The 21,621-nt window shown below is 33.6% G+C and overlaps 2 protein-coding genes and 1 long non-coding RNA gene across 4 annotated transcripts; 2 read left to right on the forward strand and 1 right to left on the reverse strand.

Annotated features, from left to right (window-relative positions):
- Nucleotides 1-450: 450 nt before the first annotated feature.
- puf (ubiquitinyl hydrolase 1 puf) lies at nt 451-16,536 on the forward strand. Its single transcript, XM_033481261.2, has 11 exons — nt 451-690; nt 1,267-1,363; nt 1,477-1,822; nt 1,902-2,199; nt 2,280-3,020; nt 3,090-9,799; nt 9,861-10,051; nt 10,119-10,296; nt 10,674-10,840; nt 11,047-11,717; nt 11,964-16,536. The coding sequence occupies exons 1-11, from the start codon at nt 648-650 to the stop codon at nt 12,800-12,802; spliced, it is 10,281 nt and encodes a 3,426-aa protein (XP_033337152.2). The 5' UTR covers nt 451-647; the 3' UTR covers nt 12,803-16,536.
- Nucleotides 16,198-17,293, reverse strand: LOC143261377 (uncharacterized). The gene is made up of 2 exons (XR_013035514.1): nt 17,153-17,293; nt 16,198-17,060 (listed from the first exon to the last, which is right to left on the reverse strand). It is a non-coding gene; the product is annotated as an uncharacterized LOC143261377 (long non-coding RNA).
- On the forward strand, nt 17,178-21,597 carry LOC117226672 (transmembrane protein 245). Of its 2 annotated transcripts, XM_033481262.2 has the most exons (9): nt 17,178-17,693; nt 18,311-19,282; nt 19,362-19,526; nt 19,594-19,792; nt 19,872-20,056; nt 20,132-20,232; nt 20,320-20,337; nt 20,409-20,711; nt 20,812-21,597. In XM_033481262.2, exons 1-9 carry the CDS (start codon nt 17,178-17,180, stop codon nt 20,993-20,995), a joined length of 2,643 nt encoding a protein of 880 aa, XP_033337153.1. In that variant the 3' UTR covers nt 20,996-21,597. The 2 variants fall into 2 exon arrangements, with proteins under 2 accessions (XP_033337153.1, XP_033337155.1); XM_033481264.2 differs by lacking the exon at nt 20,320-20,337.
- The last annotated feature ends 24 nt before the right edge of the window (nt 21,598-21,621 follow it).

Below are 21,621 nucleotides of genomic sequence, written 5' to 3' on the forward strand. Positions count from 1 at the left end.
GCTTCTAATATTTCAAATTGAAATTATATTGTAGTCCAAAATAAGTGCATTATATATTTGGAAAAATAAATATTGTACTTATATGAGTAGAAAAATTCATGTTTTTGTGTGCTTCTTAAATACAACAACAACAAATAATAATTTATTTATATTTCTTTTATATTATATACAAAATCTTATTCTTTGTATTTTATTATGTATGTACTCTTTTTAAAGAGCTCCCACAATTATTTTAAATTCCATGTATATTTCGGTAAAATATGGCGACGATCAGCTGTCTTCTGTCATAATGACGTTCATATTGATAAACAGGAGATTATGGATTTTTGTAACTTTATTTGTACAAATGTGATTGTATTTTGAGACAATTTTATTAAAATTTGTTTCACTATCGTATGATTTTTACATAGATGTAAAAGGATTTTTCGTAATGAATTGGTATTCACTGTTGCTCATCTGAAGTAAGCAGCAAGTGAACGCAGCTGCGTAAAAAAGCAATATGGTGACTAACGAATTAATCAACTGTTGAGGATAATCAAGAATACAAATGTTTAATAATATTACCAACTTTTGGAATGGGTGGTGGTGAAGTTGAGTGATGAACTTGACGTGATTAAAAGCCTTTTGAAGGCTGAAGAGAGAAAACCATGTGCGATGTGTGTGTTGACTTTCACGACCTTCTGCTCTCCTGTAAGCAAAATGTATACAATATCTTTCATGTTAACCTATTAAACTCTGTTGCATGTTGCGAACTTATATTCTCGCGTCGTCAATTGCTTCTTTAGCGTAAACTATTTAAGGACAAAATGTTGCATAAAGAAACGTTGAATTTGTTTCATACATTTTCTTTTAAAGTTTCGTTTGTAATATTAGAATGTATAACCTTACCGCTTATGGATAGTCTTGTGGCTTGTTGCGTTAAATGGAAAACTTATTTGAAGATTTAATTCTTCAAGATCCAATACTATCTTGTTAATTTTTTTACCCAGAACGTCGTAAATAATATTAAAATTGTACGACATGTTAAAATAATCAGCGCGCGCGCGCCCACACACACACACACACACACACACACACACACACACACACACACACACACACGCGCACGAGTATTACATACAGACAACAGTCTAAATTAAATAATGTGTAAATTATTTACTAGTTACAGTAATAGAAAAAATTAACTAGTCATTTTATATTATTTGTATTATTTGTTTATAAATACAGTATGTTTTACATATTTATGTATATGTAACTTATATGTAGACGATGAAAGATCATCAAAAGAACAAGATGGACTGGCTACTCTTTATATTTCGGATGTGGATACGACATTGCATTATGTTAATCAATGGGTACAAAGGTCTGGTTCCATTTCCATTGTTTAAATAAATTATGAATGTATACAAATATTTAGTTGTAATATTTTACATCGTGTATGAACTTAAAAGATTTTTTTAGTTATCATTGTTTTAGGCAATGTATGTGCTGTTATCGAGAAATAAAAAATTTTGATCGTTTTATACGATTAACACAAAGTGTTGTGTTATGCACATTACAACAATTGCAAATTATACAACATAATGGACAAGAAACAGATGTTGAAAAATCATCAACTAAAGATGAAAAAGAAGAAGAAGAAAAAACTGATGAGGGAAAGGCAGAGGATTCAGATTTTGCACAAACAGAAACAAAACAAAGTTGGTCGCAACAAGATAGAGAAAAATTATTCCATCTACTCTCAAAGATATTTTTATTAAATTTTCCTCTTTATATTGCAATGAAACATGGTGGTGCAATTAATCCTTTAGCTCCAATAAAAGTAACTATTCATCATTTCTTAGGACATCTAAAGATTGCTTTTGTTAAAGTTGTACAATAAACTTTTATTATTTTTAAAGGATGAAGGTGGATATTGTGAGCCTCATGATCCAGAGGTACCAGCACCCTTAATACGAGCTGTCTCTATATTTTGCCATCAAGGTGGCTTTAATCTAATGTCAGCTTGTTTTGATATGGAAACTACATTACCAGTTAGTCTTGCACATTCTATGGTTGCAGTAATTTGTAATTTGAAACTTTGGTTGAATTATGGTAGCGTTATTCAGCTCTTTATACCGTTACGCAGCCGAGTTATGAAATATATGTGTCGTTTAGGAGACAAAGAATTACGCACACCTGCAGTTAGAACAATGGCTGGTAAATTAGCAAATTTACTATAGGTATTGTAATGTGTACTCCTGCTTTTTAATGATAAATTTATAATTTTACAAATTTAGATTTCATGTGGAGTGCTGTAAAAGATCCCATTGACGCAGTCTTACCAAGTTTTGATCGGGATGGATTGGATCTAGCGTTTAAATACTTTACTAGTACAACTTTAACCATGAGATTAGCTGGAATAGCTCAGATAAATGCTCATATCACAGCATTCAATGAACTTTGTAACAGTGAAACTATTGCTGAAGTGGAACAAGTGGGCCATGCATTGGCAGCTTGGTTGACAGAAAACAATATAATAGCTCACATATTTGGACCAAATTTGCATGTAGAAGTTATTAAACAAAGTCACATTGTATTAAGTTTTTTGGCTATGGAGGGTAGAATAGCATTATCAGATATGGATACCATGTGGCAAGCTGCACAATTAAAACACTGTGGACGTCCAGTATATGATTTGTTAGCACCCTTAGTGAAACATTTGGCTCCAACTCCAGTTCTACATTTGTATTCTTTGTTAGGAAAACTAGAACCAAAGGACCACACAGAACAAAGTTTATTTCTGGCATCTGCTTTGATTAAATTTATTTGGACAGCAGGTGGTTCAGGTTATCCAAGAGGTTTAACTATAAAAAATAGAGAAATTTTAAGAGTAAATAGCGGTGTTGGTGGTAGTAGTACTAGTGATCCCAGTGGTATGGATGGAAGCAGTCCAGACGAAGATGAAGAACCAAGTCCTGCTCCATCTGAAGGACCTTCACCAAGGAAACAAGCAAGAGGTGATAGCAGTGATGGAGAAGGTATGCTGCATATAAAAAATACACTTTTTTCCCTTAAGTATACTTACAATAAAATACATAAATTTACAGGTCCTTTCAAAGCAAAAAATATGGGCACAGCAGTTGTACAGACAAGCTTAAATGAAGCTGAAGGTTCTGCATTAGAAAAGTCTGAGTGTAATGTGGAGTCCATGAAAGATTCTGTGTGCAATACACAAGATGATATGAAAGGAAAACAGAGTGGATCGGATGCGGAGGCAGACACAGAAAAATCGAACGCAGAAGAAACAGTTGCCATTGAAAAGAAAAAGAGGAAAGTGTTAAGAAAAAGGAAGAAGCCACAAAAACGTTCTTTAGTTACTATGGATAAAACATTTGAAGATATTGTTAATCAAGAAAATGGCATGAAAACTAAAGATTTAATGATCGATATAAAAAGTAGAACTGAGGACAGCTTAAATAGTTCTTTAGACACAAGTGGACTAGTTTCTTTCGATGATCCGAAAAGCGTTGACGCATTGGATCGCGTGAAGCAACAAGCAATGGGATTAGATCCAAGTGATCAACAAGTTCCAACGACGGCAGCATTATTGAGAAGAGCGAATAAAAATAAATACATGTCGTTAGTAGGCCATAACGTAGACCGGGCTCCAGATTCTGCAGACACTTCACACGATGAAGATGATAGTGATGTAGCTGGAGTTCTTGCTGCGGCAGATGGTCCTAGCGCTGTTATATCTGAACTTGCAGGTTTGGTACATGCGACTGGACCAACGTTTTTGCCTTCCGGTCTGGATGAAATGTTATCAGACGAAGAAGGATCTTATAGTAGTAGAATATCAAATAAAAGTGAAAAAAATATGGCAGACTTCGATGGAGAAGAAAGTGGTTGCGAAGAAGAATTAACACAACTTGCGGCACGTCATTTAACAGCTATACAAATGCAAGCTTATCATCCACATCATTCTCATTCAACGATGACGATTAGACGATCTGTTTGTCGTCCTCCACAAGTAAGAAGTGTTCGTCAGACTGTTACACGCGTTAGTTCTCAATTTAACTTGGATAATGTATGCAAATCTGGAAATACATTATTATGGGATCTTTTACAAGATGACAAAATTGGTCAACTAGGGGAAGGTTTAGCTTTAGAAGCTGAGAAGGCATTATGCAATCTTCTTTGCTTTAACGTTGACCGACTTATACCTATGAAATTCATAGAAGGTTGTTTAGAAAATCTAGCAACTAACCGTTCAGTAGTTGTGTCTCTAAGGTTATTACCCAAATTACTCGCAAGTTTCCAACAATTTGGCGCAATGGATGCGCATACAATAACGACATGGGCAGATCGTGAACGTGGAATGATGAAACACTTTTTCAACAATCTAAAAACGTACACCAGCACGGGGCCAAAAAACAGTCTGTATTCTCATCAAACAGAAATACAAGTAAGATTACAATTTCTGTCTTCAATCTTTTCGCCTTTGGGTTCACCTGACTGTTTTCGATTAAGTCTTGAACAAGTTGACATACTGTGGCAATGTTTATCCCAAGACCCAACATGTGCCGATGAACTCTTCAGTTGGTTACTCAGTCAAGCAAAGTCAACAGAACAACATGCCCTTGGAATGGATACACTTAAACATCTATGTATGCGTAAACTACCAAGTTTACCACCTGAAACTATTAGCATGATGGGTCTTAGTCTTTTTCAGCAATTATGTAATTTGGCTCGTTTGGCTGCTGCACACTTAGATAGACCTCTAAGGGACGTAGATTCGGTTGGCATGGATTTCTTGTGGAGAATAGCATTGAAAGCTAAAAGTACAGATGTCAGTATGGCGGCTATACAATATTTAAATGGTTACTATATGTCCAGGCAATTAACGCAAGAAGCAGAGTTTGTTTCACAGTGTATGACTCATCTTGCGGCAGCTAGTGCTGACTTAGATACAAATGAAGAAGCTAGTTTACGTTGCATACAACGAGCTTTGTTGTTGTTGAGGACACACTTAGAAGCTTTTCGGAAACGGTACGCCTATCATTTACGTCGTTGGGTATTAGAAGGTAGAGGAGCTGGTAGTCATGTAGCCATGAACACTTCCGAGAAGGGCCAGCAGCTGAGGATATTCGTACAACCAGCTGGAATTCCGGAAAAAACAAGCTTTACACTTTTTAGTACTGATTATGTTGCTGATCTAAGAGCAGAAGTTGCTAAGTGGTGGGATGATACGCAAAACACTCAAGAAAAGTCATCATCTTCTACAAACACAAATCAAAGTAATGGATCAGTGTTAGGATCTTTACTTACTGATGGGCCAATTAGAATGATCACACAGGGTCAGGAATTAACAATTGATTTTGACGAGAAAACATTACAGGAAATGGGTTTTAAAGATGGTCAATTAGTGTTCATTTCTCCTGGTGCTGGTCGAAGTAACGGTACAGGTAGATGCAATAAACGAGACATGGATTCACCGTCTCTTTTACCACCTCCTCCTCGAGAGTCTTTACCAACATTATTACTCCTACGACCACAATATTTTGAACAATTATTCACGCTGATGAGAACTTTGAGTGCTATGAAAACTGTAGTTAAAGGTGGACAGGAAATTCCTCATACAAAAGCTCAAGTACTTTCAAGAAGAGTTTGGGATACATTGACTTTATTACCAACCAGTCCTACTTTATTGAGAGGTTTTCAGAAGTTAGGAGAAACTACTCTACCGGAATTGCTTGATCCTGCTAGTCCCCAGAAGTTGATGTACTCTTTATATATAGTAGAGTCTTTAAGTAGACGCAGTACAACAAGTCAGCCTTCTGTCGTGAATTCCTCATCTTCTGCAGCTACCCATGAGGGAGGCGGTGATGCAGATGATAATCAGGAAGACAAAGAAAAAGATGTTGTTTGGTCTACTTTGTTTGTCCAACATGGTGGTTTGCGACATTTGTTCGATATTTTCATGTCAGGGTGTTTGGAACAGGGAGATGGTAGCGAGTGGCAACAGGATTGTCTCGCTAGTTTACTAAAACAATTATGTCATTTGGGCGTTGTTAAGGAAGAAAAGAAAAGAAGTAAAGCTGATAAATTACTCGTACCTAAATTAAGTGAAGCAATGCTTTCTATGATGAATGTGGATGCTGTTATGGCTCGAATAACGAGTATATTAAATGAAGCATCTTTGCCTAGAGATCCAAATCACTATAAAACAGGTCTCTTCGGTAGATCCCAAGTTATACATTATACAATGGCTTTATTAGTTTGTTGGGTACACAGTGATGATACAGTTAGACAATATCTTTTTTCATCAGGCGAACCTTTCGGAAAAACGTGGTTACGAAGATTAGTTTTGGAAGATCCTGAACCAGCCGTCAGAAGAGAAGTTTGTACAGCATTATATAGATTATGCTTAGGTAATACAGGTTCTGAGGATGACAATTCAGATATTGCAAGCTTGATTGTACCAATGTTGAATACATTATTAGAACATCTTGTGATAGCAGAAGCAATGCAACCTTCCCACAGGAAACCAGACTTACCGTTACACTTGCATCCAGTATTGGATGATGGAAAAGAACCATATGGCCCTGCTTGCAGGGACTATTTTTGGCTAGTTTGTCGATTAGTCGATTCTTTACCAGAAGAAGCAATCAAAGAAGGAACAGACGATTCTAATTCAACAATAGATCTGGAAGCACTAGCAATAAGAGTGATCGACTCTGTCTTAAATAGAGAACATCTTGAAACTCGTCATAATACTATAGAAGATGATGGTTTAGTAGGGTTATTAAATCTTACTTGTAACATAATGACGCATAATCCATCCTGTAAACAAGGAAAAATTGGACAAAACTTATTGCATGAAGTGTTCGATTTTCTGTTCGCATTGCCAAATCCGCGATCAAAACATGTTCCCAAGTGTAAAAGTCAAGTTTCCAGGTCAGCAGCATTTGACCTACTAGTTGAACTTGTAAAATCGGCACCCGATAATTATAGAATCCTTCATGAAAAACTATTAGCTCAGCATAAACCTGGTCCTCATTCTCCATACCCATGGGACTATTGGCCACACGAAGACGGGCGTTCTGATTGTGGATACGTAGGTTTAACCAACTTAGGTGCAACTTGCTACATGGCTAGCTGCATGCAACATCTGTATATGATGCCGCAAGCACGTGTCTCCATATTGGGCGCCGATTGTAATAGAGCAAATAAGCATCAACTCACATTAAGGGAACTACAGAGAATGTTTGCTTATCTTTTAGAATCTGAGAGAAAAGCATACAATCCTCGAAGTTTCTGTAGAGTGTATACAATGAATCATGAGCCACTTAATACTGGTGAACAAAAGGATATGGCTGAATTCTTTATAGACCTTGTGTCTAAATTGGAAGAGATGACAGCAGATCTAAAAAACTTGGTGAAAACATTATTTTGTGGTGTAATATCTAATAATGTTGTATCATTAGACTGTGAACATGTAAGTAGAACGTTGGAAGAATTTTACACTGTTCGTTGCCAAGTAGCTGACATGAGAAATCTCTATGAAAGTTTAGATGAAGTGACGGTTAAAGACACTCTAGAAGGAGATAATATGTATACATGCTCTCAATGTGGTAAAAAAGCTAGAGCAGAAAAAAGAGCATGTTTTAAAAAATTACCACACATATTATGCTTTAATACTATGCGATATACTTTTAATATGGGCACTATGTTGAAGGAGAAAGTAAATACGCATTTCAGTTTTCCATTGAGGTTAGACATGTCCGGATATGTTGAAAAGAAACTAATGCCCCAACATTATCAAGAAGAAAAGAAAGCTTCAGAAAAAAAGAAATCTGAAAGTGATCAAACAAAGCTGGATAATAACGATGACGAAGATGAAAAAGAATACTATCAGTATGACTTAATAGGCGTAACTGTTCACACGGGTACTGCTGATGGTGGACATTATTATAGTTTCATTAGAGATCGCACATGTCCTAACAAAGATAAGTGGTTCTTATTCAACGATGCTGAAGTTAAACCATTTGATCCCAATCAAATAGCAGCAGAATGTTTTGGGGGTGAAATGACAAGTAAAACATATGACTCAGTTACAGATAAATTTATGGATTTCAGTTTTGAGAAAACAAACTCTGCTTATATGCTTTTCTACGAATGGTGTGCTGATCCTGGTGATCAAGTAAAAGAAGAAGAAGCTACTGTTTCTAGTCCAAACGGACGACAAACTTCTACATTGATTCAAAAGACTACTAAAAAATTACCACCGTTAGAGTTGAATAAAGAACTTGAAGATTGGATATGGCAAGATAATATGCACTTTCTCCAAGATAAAAATATATTTGAACATACTTACTTCACATTCATGTGGCAAATATGCGGATACATACCGCAAACGTTACTCTCTGTTCAGCCTGACATAACAGAAATGTCAGCTGATTTGTCAACATCATTCTTTATGGAAACTTTTATTCACGCTAAAGAAAAACCGACTATGGTGCAATGGGTAGAACTGTTAACTAAACAGTTTAACAGTTCTGCTGGTGCATGTGCTAGATTTCTCGAAAGAATGGCTAGTGACTCATGGTGGCCAATTCAAATTCTAGTCAAATGCCCGAATCAAATGGTAAGGCAAATGTTCCAAAGGCTATGCATTCATGTGATACAACGATTGCGCGCTACTCAAGCACCTTTGTATCTTCTTTGTGATGAGGAAAATGACGTGAACACTGTTGGTACCCGTTCATGTGTAACTAGATTTGTGAGAATGCTTTTATCACTCATGGAACATGCAAAACAACATTTGAAACATCTTACAGAATATTTTAGTTTTTTATATGAATTCAGCAAAATGGGCGAGGAAGAAACGCTTTTTCTAATCAGAGTGCAAGCCATTTCAACTATGGTAAATTTTTATCTTGGTCACAAGACACATGAATTTGTAGATGCAGTTAGTGAAGAAGAAGAAGAGGAAGAAATCGTTGCCATGCCAACAGAAAAATTAAGACCTGCTTCTTTAGACAAGATGATCACTTTGATAGCAACATTGGTCGAACGTAGTAGAGGACCCGATCACAGACTAGCTTTGTCTCCAGCAGACCTCAGTGCTGTTGCTGGAGGTAAAGGATTTCCATTTCTTTATCAACAAACGCGAGATGTCATTAACCTTAACCAAACAAGAAACTTAATTCAATCTTTGTGTCGTTGGAATGACAGATTAGCTATACATATTGTAACAATGATATTCCAAGCTATAACGAAACATACAGATGTGTGCCAACCGTTCTTTAAGCTTCTAACACTATTGACAGAAAGTTCAGGACCTAGTGGTTTACCTTGTATGACTCAACTGATTTTGGGCAGAGTATGGGAAGCAGCCAGAGTTGCACCTCATGGTGCATTGGAGTGGTTAGCTTTGGCTGTGACAAGAAGCAAACTTGCACATGCCTGGGTGCTGCAAGGGCTAGATACATGGTTACAACATTTCTTATTGGAACACTCAAATCAAAGAGTTCGTTCAGCAGCTGCTTTTCTCCTTGTGTCTCTAGTTCCCTCGACTCACTTTAGGCAAGGCTATCGCAGCGCTCACCGATTAGGTTTAGGTTGCAATACATCTAGAGAATTGCAACTATCACCGGAAGCTACTTTAATATTGCATCAAATATATACAGCACTTTTAAGATTACTACAACCGGCAAGACTCTATATCGATATACAGACCCATGGTACAATGAAACTCACTGCCTATTTTGCATTGCTCACCTATTGTGTTGTTTCAAAGACAGAAAAATTAATGGTAAGTGTAATATAACATATTATGATTCATTTACATGATGTTGTAAATTATTTACTTCTAGTTTGGACAATATCTAAATGATTTATGGACACTGTTTCATCCGAAACTTTCTGAGCCTAGCATTCCAGTGCATCACAATAAACAAGCTGTATTATTATTTTGGTACCACGTCTGTTCAGACTGTCCAGAAAATGTTGCTCATATACTTCATAATCCACATATAACTAAAAATATTGCATTTAATTATATATTGTAAGCTCGTTTTTCTTCCACATGTAAATGATACTTATGTAATTTTCTAGTAAAATATGTATTGTAGGGCCGATCATGAGGATCAGGATGTAGTATTATTTAACAGAGTAATGCTGCCTGCTTATTATGGTTTGTTACGACTTTGCTGTCAACAATCGCGCACCTTTACAAGACAATTAGCTGCACATCAAAACATTCAATGGGCGTTCAAGAATATTACACCACATCCTACTCAATACTCAACCGTAAGATTAATAATATTTACACGTACTAATTCTGTAACTGCAAGAAAAAACTTTACAAGTCAAATGCTTCGTATTAGTAGTGTTTCAAAGTGCACAATTTTTTTGAATATATAGAATTTGTTTTCATGATATTTTTTCTGATAAATACGTAAATCCTATACGCTGCAGTTCAATTAATGCATTCACTTAAATTTTCTCATACATTATAATATTCAGTCAGTCACCAATCAATCTCTTATAATATTCAGTTAGACTGATAGGGAATATCTCAAATCAAATTTATTAAACATAAGTACTATTTTTATCCCTTAAAGTAAGATTGAAAGAAAACATGGTAGAAGATTAAAGCAAGAATGTAATTTTGTTTTTTGTTATAGGCTGTAGATGAACTGTTCAAATTGATGCAATTATTAGTAGCTAGGCATCCGGATCAAACAGAGCAAGAAGAATCTGAAATTGCATCATTCAGGAGAGGAACACTATCTTCGTACTTACAAGGACTAGATGGGCGATCATGTTGGGCTACACTCATCTCTGCATTCCGGTATCATATTTAATGTTATTAGACACAGAACGTTTACATATTTCTGTTAAAATCGTTTATCATCATTTTCAAATTTATTTGAAGGTTATCGACGTTTTATAAACAACGCGATATATTTTTATCTTCATAATATTGTAGTTAATGTCAAGACGAGTTGAATTATTTATGATCTATATTGTATTAATATATTCATATTTGTTTTACAGTATTTTAATCGAAACAGATGACGACCGCTTGTACGTTGTGTACAATGGAGGATTAAGTATGGCTCTGGAAGCATTTCACATGTTGCATATAATGTATCATGAAGCAACAGCGTGTCATGTAGCTGGCGATCTAGCTGAATTAATTGCAATTATCGTCGAACTGGTACGATGCATCAGAACTGCTAGAGAAGGACCTGACGCAAGAAATATATTAGCTAATTGTAAAGAATGGCCAGACATTCTTCGGAAATTGGCGACATTATTGAATACGTACAATCCACCGGACATGAGAAATCTTGCTATAGATCTTTTGAAGGAACTTGTGATGCTTGTACCTGCTGAGGCTATATTAATTTTAGCGCCATTGCTCTCACACTGCCACGCAGCTCTTCAAGAGTCCCATGCTGCTGTTCCACCTGGTCCATATCTTCCAAGAAGATCTACTCCTCCAGGAAAAATGCCTACTCGACCCGCCAGACCAATGGTTCAAATGGCCGTGCCGCATTCTCAATTGGAAGCATCAAAAGGAGTGGACCCGGAATATGACAGTGCTTTGCTCGAGTTTTATTTACCGTATCATGAACTTATTGATGTGATGTGTAGATTGGCAATCAATAACGATTGTATGACAGACACGTTAGTTAACTTAAGTGCTATGTTAGGATTCGAAGGTGGGTACTAATAGTTATTGATAAATTTGCAAACTGGGTAACTTTTGCAGTCGGAGTCAGGAATTTTGTGCCAAATTTCAGTTACATCAAATTTGTCGGTTGATAATTATTTTTTCCAATTAAAAAATGTTTAATCATGATCTACAAATTTGTTGAAAGAGACAGAATTCTACTACCGATTGTAGAAAGAGCTCAATTCAGTGTCAAATAACTTAATGATGTTGTAATGAAATAACTGAATTACAGGTGTCCCATTGCACTTAGCATTGTTTCCTCGATTGTGGTTAGATGTTCATGCGGCTACACACATAGACAGAAAGCATATTGCATCTCTTCTCTGTTCTTCTTATACAGTGGACTATGTTGATGCTGTACTATTGGATGAGAGATCATCGTTAGGTGTACCAGCAATACATGCTTTTCTGAAAACCTTCTTTCCTAAGCTTGCTAACCATGTGTTAACTGAACAGACTTGTTTACTTATTGACAACTTAGTTAGTTCTATGATGGCAATGGTTGAGGCAGTAGATATTCAAGCATCTGCACATAGATTAACTGGGGACTTAAGAGCACTAGCTTTAGTCTACAGTAGCAGTTCGAGATTGAAACCACCAGCTACCTTGTTACCAGCCTTGGAGACTCTGTTGACTCGAACCAGAGCCATTAAAGTAAAAGAGTCCAATCAACAGGAAATAGAAGCACCCTCAAAAAAACGGAAGTTCACTGTGAACGAAGATAGTGAAACTTCTGATAAGGAATTGCATCTACCGATTAAAGAACTTAATGAACAGAAAAATGTTTCTGACATAGACACTGAAGAAAAGGATAAAACAGAAGGGAATGATGTGGCTTCATCTGAATCTGGAGATGACAAGACTATATCAAAACATAAGAGCAACAGTCAAGTAGAAAATATTCCAACAAGCGTTAGTACAACATCTCCAAGTTTATTTGATACAGTGACAGCCAATAACTGTGCAAGCCAATTAAGATGTTCGTTGACCAATGTCTCTTGGCTTGAAATGCTGGAGAAGACCATTGTTGACCTACAAATGATTGTACAATTGCAAACAAAGAACAACTAATTCTGTAAATGTTTCTGAATGGTGCTTTAACATAGAAGCATACAACACAGGACTAAGTTCACGTGTAACCATTACCGTTCTTCAAAAATTACAGAACGAAAATTGAGTTATACGTCTTCTGAATTTAGAAGAACAAATTTTTAGTGTGTTTGTGTTCTATAAAAATGAGATAAATATGTTTCTACGTATGGATTGAATGCAATTTATTTTCCAAATGTAGGTGCATAAGATACTTTCATTGACTTAAATTATATCAACCACGAAAAAATGAAGATAAAAGCAAATCATAAAACAGAACTAAAAAGTTTTTCATATTATCTAGTAAATGTTCGTTAGTGCTGTGAGATCACTTGTCTCTTGGCAATATTTGGCATATGCTATTTGAGTGTACGGTATTATAAGCCACTCAGTATTTGTTAACAGGAATTGCAATAGCTTCGAGATAGTTTAGGAGATGCAATTAAGTTTGTTAAAACTGTAATCGTTTTATATATGCTTATCTTGGTTAATGAAAGTTATCACAGGTTTCTTTAAAATTGCCGCAGTAACTTTACTAGTATAAGTCGTAATATTTTCTCTATATTATTACAAGCTAATTAAAAACACTACATTGGCTTGTCATTGTACTATACTTTCGATAATACTTTTGAAAATTTTCAATCATGTAGTTCATAAACGAATTCTTTTATCACTTAAATCATAGCACACGTTTTTTCAACTAATTTACGTGTTATAGCATTATGTCTTTATTTATTTTTCTCTCTTCTAAATAAATCGCCCAAAGGAACCTAGTAAATTTACTTTCGACACGTGTGTCTATTTTGGAACATATTTGTCTATGTTTTGTACGACATATCATGGTCCTTTTAATACATGAAATTATATCTCGCATATAATAGCGTCAGTCAAAGAATCTAATTTGTATCACTAATCATTTTCGTTCTTATTAAAATTATTCGAACATTTTTCGCATCGTAGTTACCGAGCTGCAATTTTTAATTACAACGATTACAAAAATAAATTTAACGTTCATAGCATTAGCATACTACCTCCTCGCTCTCTTTTGTATAACGATTAACAATAAAGACATCTCACATCACAAATGAACAGTGCTGAAATTTTTGAAGGATTCGCCAAAAAATCTGAGTATTGTATGAAAAAAATGAAAATATGTTCACACAGCAAAAAAAATACGAAACTGAAAACATATCCGTTCAGATCCAGACAGTTTGACTAGTAGAAAGAAAATGTATACTTATTGTATTTTCGTTCGTTTTTTTACTAACTCGTTCTATAAATAAATAACTTTGCCACTCTTTTTGACACTACGTTCGAGGAGACGTCAGTATAATTAAGCTTTAAATGCTGACCGGTTTAATAACATAATACTTTATTCATAATACAGATGCGTGCTAGAATCTGAGTCAGCCTAGCTGCTCGGTGATACAGTGTTTCGGGATAAATTCATATTTCGAGGAATTTATTACCCTAATTAACAACCTAATCAATTACATGCAACTTTTAATAAGTGCGCTAGTTCCATACACCCCAGCAATGAACTTACTCAAAAACATTGTGACCTAATTGAATAAGTTTCTCGAAATGTTTCAACTCTGTAATGGTCGAAATATTGTTTCACCTATTTTTACGACCTAGTACGTTGTTCAAGGAAAGATATATAATTTATTGTATACGCTTGTATACGTGAATGTATGCACATAACGCGAATAATAACCCAGACGCACGTTCTCGTCAGAGTTGAGCTTATTGTCAGATAATGGCACTAAAGTATGGTATCTCGTCCACATTGAGATTCATAAATTACTATGAGTGTTTGCAATTTCTATACAATAGTGGAACGACGTATGTTTGCAACGCGAGATTAGCAAATATTGTGAACTGAGATTGTGCGGTATACCTGTGCGAGATATTTGTTTCTCCGACATATTAATGTTACTTAATTACCTGAGAAGGGGAGGACACAAACTGAACAGAGTATTTGAAAGTATGAAAAAATACAGAATATTGTCAAAACATTTGATTTATTCGAGTTTATTTAAAATTTAGAAAGATTACTTTCTATCAATTTGTTTTTCAATGTCTCAAATTTTCTTCGTGGTCTTTTTATCTACTTTTTGTAGGGTATAGTTGAAAACGTTGAGAAAACTTACAGTAGCCTCCCCTTATAAGAGAAACGTATCTCAAGCAGTATTTTGAGTCATTTAACATTGAAAATATTACGTCATGTGATATGAATTGACGGATTTTTCATCATTCATAACTTCATCGCACAAATAATTGATATAGTATTGAAAAATTTATATTTTTTCGTATTATGTTAAAGTTTATATAACTTTTCATCAATTACCATTATTATTTTTTTCGGCTTTTGAATGTTTATCATTTTTGCAGAAATTTTATGTAATGGTGTTTACTAAAAAGGTGATATTTTTATGCAAGTTCGAACTCTAACATAATGTGACCTATGCCATCCTCGATATCAACAGTTGGGCTGCGCTATATCCTAGTTCGAACCTGCATAGAAAAATCAATCTTATCCTATTAGTTGAAATTTTAGAGAACATTGTAAACATTCAAAAGCAAGAAAGAAACAATAATGATAATTGGTGATAAATTATAATACACTTTCAGGTAGTACGATAAAGCATACAGCTTTTTAATACCAAATCAATAATTTGTACAATTGAGTTGTGAATTATTAGAAATTTAACGTTTCATATTGCACGGACTAATAATTACAGATTTTGGGAACAGCTTCTAACGACTGTTGTTACGTTAGCTATCATAACGTAAATACGGCAAGTATGAAATAAAAAGAAAAATGTTGACAAGAATATTGGCTTTAAGTTTTCTCGCGTAGACAGTTTGTTCGAGTGCGTGGAATAGTGTATTCATTATGAAGCTCGTTCTCTTGGTGTCTTAACATCATTCGTTAATAAATATTACGAAAGCGAAACGAAACATGTTCCATAAGAATCTACAATAAACAAAGTTAAATATTTCGTAATATGCTTGATCGATATCGCGTCATATTTCAAATTGTATTTCTAACATTCGACGTAAATTATATATATATAATTGTGATGGAAATACTGTGATTAGCAATCTTAGGTCTATTTCTGCTAATTTTCAAACTAAATATACGGATATGATGAACGTATCCGTACACGCACATACAATTACAATGAATTTTTCACGGATTCAAATATTTTTAACCGTTACGTGTCGATGATGATCATTAAGTTCCATGAAATCAGAAGTATATGTAATAGTGATTGAAACTTCGAAAATAAGTTTTAATAAAAGAGGGAAAATGGGAGAAGAATGTGCGGGGAGACATAATATGATCGTAATAAAGATACATACATGCGAGATGAGCATTTACATTTTACTTTTAATTATTAAAAATGACAAAATGTTTCATACAACACATTTCGATAATCTCCATATTTATAAATAAAAAACGAAACAATACACGTGATAGAACGCTTGAGCTTTCGAAATAATTGCATTCGGAGGTGGTTAAGACTGTATAAAAACATTTTGGGCGTACTATAATACTTTTGTCATTTTATCAGCCTTCCGAAAATGTCGGAATCTACTTCGCCAGATTTGTATCTCCAGTATGTGTTTACATTTATGTATTCATTTATATACTTAAGGTGTATAGTTTTTGATCGACGATAAATAAATAAACACTTTTCATTTTAAAATTCTATGCACACAAGTATTCTTTCGAATTTCGGATATTCTGACCTATTGTGCTTATAAAGAAGGTATAAATGATTTTTAAAAAACAAACTGAAATATCGAACGAATTTTAAAAGAATTAAATACGAAATTTCGAATAAGAAAAAATCTATATCTATATGACGAAATCAATGACGTCAAGGAAATCAGATTCAGATTAATCACATTTATATTTAGCCAACTTTATATTCTACTACATGTGTATAAAATATATAAATATACAAACAATTTATCTGAAAAGATCGTTGTTTCATTAATGTAATATAAGTCTGTTTTTTAAAAAAGTCATTTCTTTTTTCGTAAACTCTGTTACAATTTGAATAAAGCTTCATTTATCCTTATTTTCCTTTATTCTTAGTGATATCAGTGATATGTTTGTGTGTAGTGGACACATATGGGGTCTGCACAGAATCGCAATGCGGTGCAGTACCTATTACCCATTGTATGTTACATACAAAGAATTAGTATGTTTACGTTTCCTCCTTTACTATTTTAAAGAAATACAATCGTCTCAACATTTTTCAATGTTTTTAGTAGGATGTGATAGTAAAAATATTCAAAATTGAATATTGTACGTACGAAAGAAACATTGATTACGTATACGATGGATAACTCGCGACCGCCAATGGATAACCTCTTTAACATGCTGTCAAGCTTGAGTGCGGGTCACGAAAACGCTTTAAAGCAAGGCATTTACAATGCCGTGGCACTGTTTCTTTTATGCCTGATTTCAGTGGCTGGTTATGGGCTGTATATTATATTGAGTCCTTTCGTAAAACCCTTGATATGGGCCTTATTATGTGGGTCTGTTTTATTCCCATTTAAATATTCATTAACTACCATTGTAGAGTCATGGTTCGAAAAAACAGAAACATCTCGTACACCACTAGTTATAAACTTAACTTTACTACCCTTGCAAATAGTGGATAAAATCTCTGACAACTTGGGATCATTCCTATGGGGTCACATTAAATATATTATTGCTACGTTTTTGTTGGGAGCTATGGGTCTTGGTTTATACCATTATACACCAAATATACTAAATTGTCTTGTATGGAGAATATGTATGAGCTTCAATTTTATTCTTGGATTTTTTATAACAACATGTAACATTTATACGGTGAGTTCTAAATATTTAAAACTGAATGTGCCAAGGTCTAAAAGTGACTGTATATGTTGCCTTACAAAGATTACCAAATTGAATTTATTTAAATTTCTAGTAATGTCTATTATAATATATCCATACAAAATGGGAAACCAGTCATTTGACATACAGTGGTACATTCAGTGTTAATTCTTTAAGTTCCATTATTTTTAATAGTCTTAAAAAGGTAAGATAGTTCAATCTTATATAGTAGTTCATTCTACTAACACCTATAAATTTCTCGATATAAAAGTACAATACTACTGAAGGATCAATTGTAATTTTAAGACTTTGTTTAACTAGAATATAAACTATAAACAAACATTTATACATCTAAGAAATGAAAGTTTTGCTGTAAAAGTTAATAACTGAAAAAATACAATAATTTGGTTAGTAAGTGACTAGTTATATTGGTCTCTCTAATATATTCTTCATATTCATAAATCTGATTAATAAGGTAATGTCTATTCATGTTCAAAAACAGTTTAATACTTCGTAGTTTTGAAAACAAGTTTAAAATTTTGCATTATATCCTTTTATTACTTACTATTTGTGATAGCATTATATTAATATATATTTATTTATCTTTACAGATCTTTGTTTTGTTCATTGGATATTTATACACATTGTACATTTATTGGACACCATATAATTCGTTTCATTTTGGTTATACGTCGTTTGTTATGTGGTTCTATATTAGTCTGTACATTTCTAATATATTAGGAGCCTACAAAATACTTGTATTTATATCATTACAAATACTATGCTTAGTAGGATTTATATATGAAGTAATACTTATAATGGAAACTCAAGAGTTAGAAGGCAATAATATGACATTCATGGAAGCAACACGCATTGCACTTACAAATAATTTGGTTGCAAATGTTCAGAAGGATACATTAACTCCACTAACTAGTGATGAATCCATAGAAAATATTGGAACTGAAGCAAAAATCACAGATGTGCAGTTTGGAGACAGTAGCCAAGACGTTGTAAGACCACTATCTGCTCCAGTAAAAACAAGTAGTGAATTCAATCCAAAAGTATATAAAAAATCATTGTCATTGGATACTGATGTTAATACTGCTTTACTAAGTCGCAAATCACAATTTCCAAAAAGTAATCGCTACATATTAAGGCGATTGAAAACTGAATTAAAAATATCTATAGATGTGGAAGACAATAAAGTTGATACTGACATATACATGTATGGTGCACTGTATGCATGCATTGGTATGGTTTTGTGGAAACATAAATGGATGATATATATTTTAATGATTCCAACAGCTTTTTATATTATCAAACAACTTGCTAATTATTTTGGATTATGGAAAATGGTAATGAAACAATATAATATTATAATGCAAATTACAATGACCTGGTTTATGGAAAGACATCAGGCCCTTTTGCCAGCCAATGTTAGAGGATTATACAAACTTGTAATTGTAATTGACAAGAAATTAACAAAAGCTTTAAAAGCATCAGTCGATACAATGGCAACAATTGCTGTGATCCTTGGTTTACTTATATTTACTATTTCTGCATCTATTTTCATAACAATACAGGTATGACAAATATGTTAATTAAATTTAAAAACTAAGTGATTTGTTGAACTTTTCAATAAAATATGATCATTTATTACAGGTTTATACAGAGGGCATGTATCTTATTCAAATTACTGGAGAAATTCTTAATTCATCATTGATGAATAATCCAGACATAGATTGGCTACCCGAACAATGGGAAGGCTCAGTCAATAGTGTATTAGATAATGCATATACATATGGGCGAAGTGCCATTTCTGATGGAGTAAGAAAAGCAAACTTTTCTCTAGTTCATAAATATATTTTTATAATATTCATAATATATGATTTAGGTAAAAGGTATGATGAAAGATTTAGACCCCATAAAGGCAGAACAAATGGAGAAAAAGGTTTTAGAACTCTGGGATAAACTATATCAAGCATGGATGATGTCCAATGAAAGTTCAGATTTACTTGAATCTAGTGTGGATGTTGCAGGGACCCATTCAGTTTGGGAAAGCTTTACCGAAGTCTTTGAAAAAACGCCTTTACGTAAGATTTCTCACACAGAACAAACAAATGTGTATAAAATAGAAACTATATGTAAACATGATATATTTTATATTTGTAGAACTATTTAATATGGACAGCATACAAAATTTTATAAAAGAGAACATTGGAATTTTCACATCAGTTCTTGATTCTATTTGGAGTATACTTAAGGGCAACATGTCTGTGATACTAACTATTTGTACAGAGTTATTTTATATCGTACTCATGAGCGGATCAGCTGTTCTTAATTTTGCTCTCAGCATGGTACATAATAAAAATACGTTAATTTTTTAAGTAATTGAAGCCCTCTTTCACTGGTAAAATTTTTAACATTTTTAGGTAGTCTTCTTCACAACACTCTTTTATCTCCTTAGTTCTAGCAAGAAGAGTTACAAACCCATTGAATTAACCACATTATTTAATCCTATTAGTTGTCACAGGTAACTATTACGAATTTTTTATGAATGTATTTTATAGGATTACCTTATAAAATGATCATTATCGGAAATATATTTTTTATTAACAAGCACTCTTTATGTCGAGGGGTATGTTAAACTATAAAAGTATAAACAGTAAATGAAACAGCACAAATATTACAGAAGAATGTATTTTTTAGATATGCTGTGGCCTTACAAGAAGCAGTAATTGGAGTATTTGCTGCGACATTTAAACTCGCTTCCTTTTTTGGCATGTGGACATGGTTTATACATAACTTATTTCAAGTAAAAATTGTCTACCTGCCAGCTACTTTTGCAACAATACTTGGGGCTGTGCCATTTTTAGATGCATATTTTGCGTGCATTCCGGCTACTTTGGAACTCTGGATGACTCGCGGATCCATGGTTGCTATCTTATTTTTCATGTTCCATTTTATTGCATGCAACGTGGTAGTAACAGAATTTTACAAAGAAATCAAAGGGTATGATAATTTTATTAATTTGTATAAAAATATTTTTTATGAGAATTATCATTTTTCGATACAAATTTTATATAATCGAATGAACCAATCTTTGTTGTAGTGGTGGACATCCTTACCTTACAGGTCTTTCAATAGCAGGTGGTATCTTTTGTCTAGGGGTGGAAGGTGCAATTTTTGGTCCATTACTGTTATGTTGCATTATGGTAGCAATTAATTTGAGTCGTCGCTATCTAAACTCACCTTCGGACGAAGTTAAACCTGAGCATTCTGAAATAAAACATTAACCTAGGTGAGATATGTAATCATTAGAGGTTCTCAATATTTCGTTTTCGGATTAGGCTGGAAATTTTGCACGAGATCGGGTCAAGTTCCGAAGATATTCGGGGATCGAAAATAACGGGATATAGCCCTAGTAAATATAAGTCAGTTTTTGAATAAATAATCCAAAAATCTCTCTTTAAAAGCAATCGAAAATTTAAATTTTATTAGAGAAACAATTAAAAATATAGTTTATGCCAAATGATATTTACAAAAGCTTTACATAAAACTTATAATTTATATTTTTAAATAAGTTGTCAGAAATTATCTTACTTTTAATTCAAATATTACATTATCTTTATAATTTATCTTTTAATAATATCTTACTAATAATGTGATTTAAAAACACTAAAATGTACGATAAGGAAACTCAGTTTACGCTTATTAATATTATGTAATATTAGTATAAAGTATTTGTAGACTATAGATGAATTTTGCGTCAAGGAACACTTTGTTATTTATTGCCATAAAAAATGTATATATAAATATGTAATGCAACATAAGATATGGTGCTATGTATATAATTTTACAAATTACATACAATATATATTTTTTGACTTATTGTCAATTTGAAAGTGTATGAATTTATCTT

This window comes from Megalopta genalis, unplaced genomic scaffold (assembly GCF_051020955.1).
Source record: "Megalopta genalis isolate 19385.01 unplaced genomic scaffold, iyMegGena1_principal scaffold0050, whole genome shotgun sequence".
NCBI classification, from domain to species: Eukaryota; Metazoa; Arthropoda; class Insecta; order Hymenoptera; family Halictidae; genus Megalopta; species Megalopta genalis.

What these genes read in the sequence shown, in the direction of transcription:
- puf (XM_033481261.2), top strand. Translation starts at nt 648, where the DNA reads ATGTGCGATGTGTGTGTTGACTTTCACGACCTTCTGCTCTCCT. An exon ending in TCACGACCTTCTGCTCTCCT is followed by an intron (nt 691 to 1,266) that starts GTAAGCAAAATG and finishes ACTTATATGTAG; the next exon opens with ACGATGAAAGATCATCAAAA. An exon ending in ATCCTACTCAATACTCAACC is followed by an intron (nt 10,297 to 10,673) that starts GTAAGATTAATA and finishes TTTTTGTTATAG; the next exon opens with GCTGTAGATGAACTGTTCAA.
- LOC117226672 (XM_033481262.2), top strand. Translation starts at nt 17,178, where the DNA reads ATGGATAACTCGCGACCGCCAATGGATAACCTCTTTAACATGCTGTCA. An exon ending in CAACATGTAACATTTATACG is followed by an intron (nt 17,694 to 18,310) that starts GTGAGTTCTAAA and finishes TTATCTTTACAG; the next exon opens with ATCTTTGTTTTGTTCATTGG. An exon ending in GAAGTGCCATTTCTGATGGA is followed by an intron (nt 19,527 to 19,593) that starts GTAAGAAAAGCA and finishes TATATGATTTAG; the next exon opens with GTAAAAGGTATGATGAAAGA.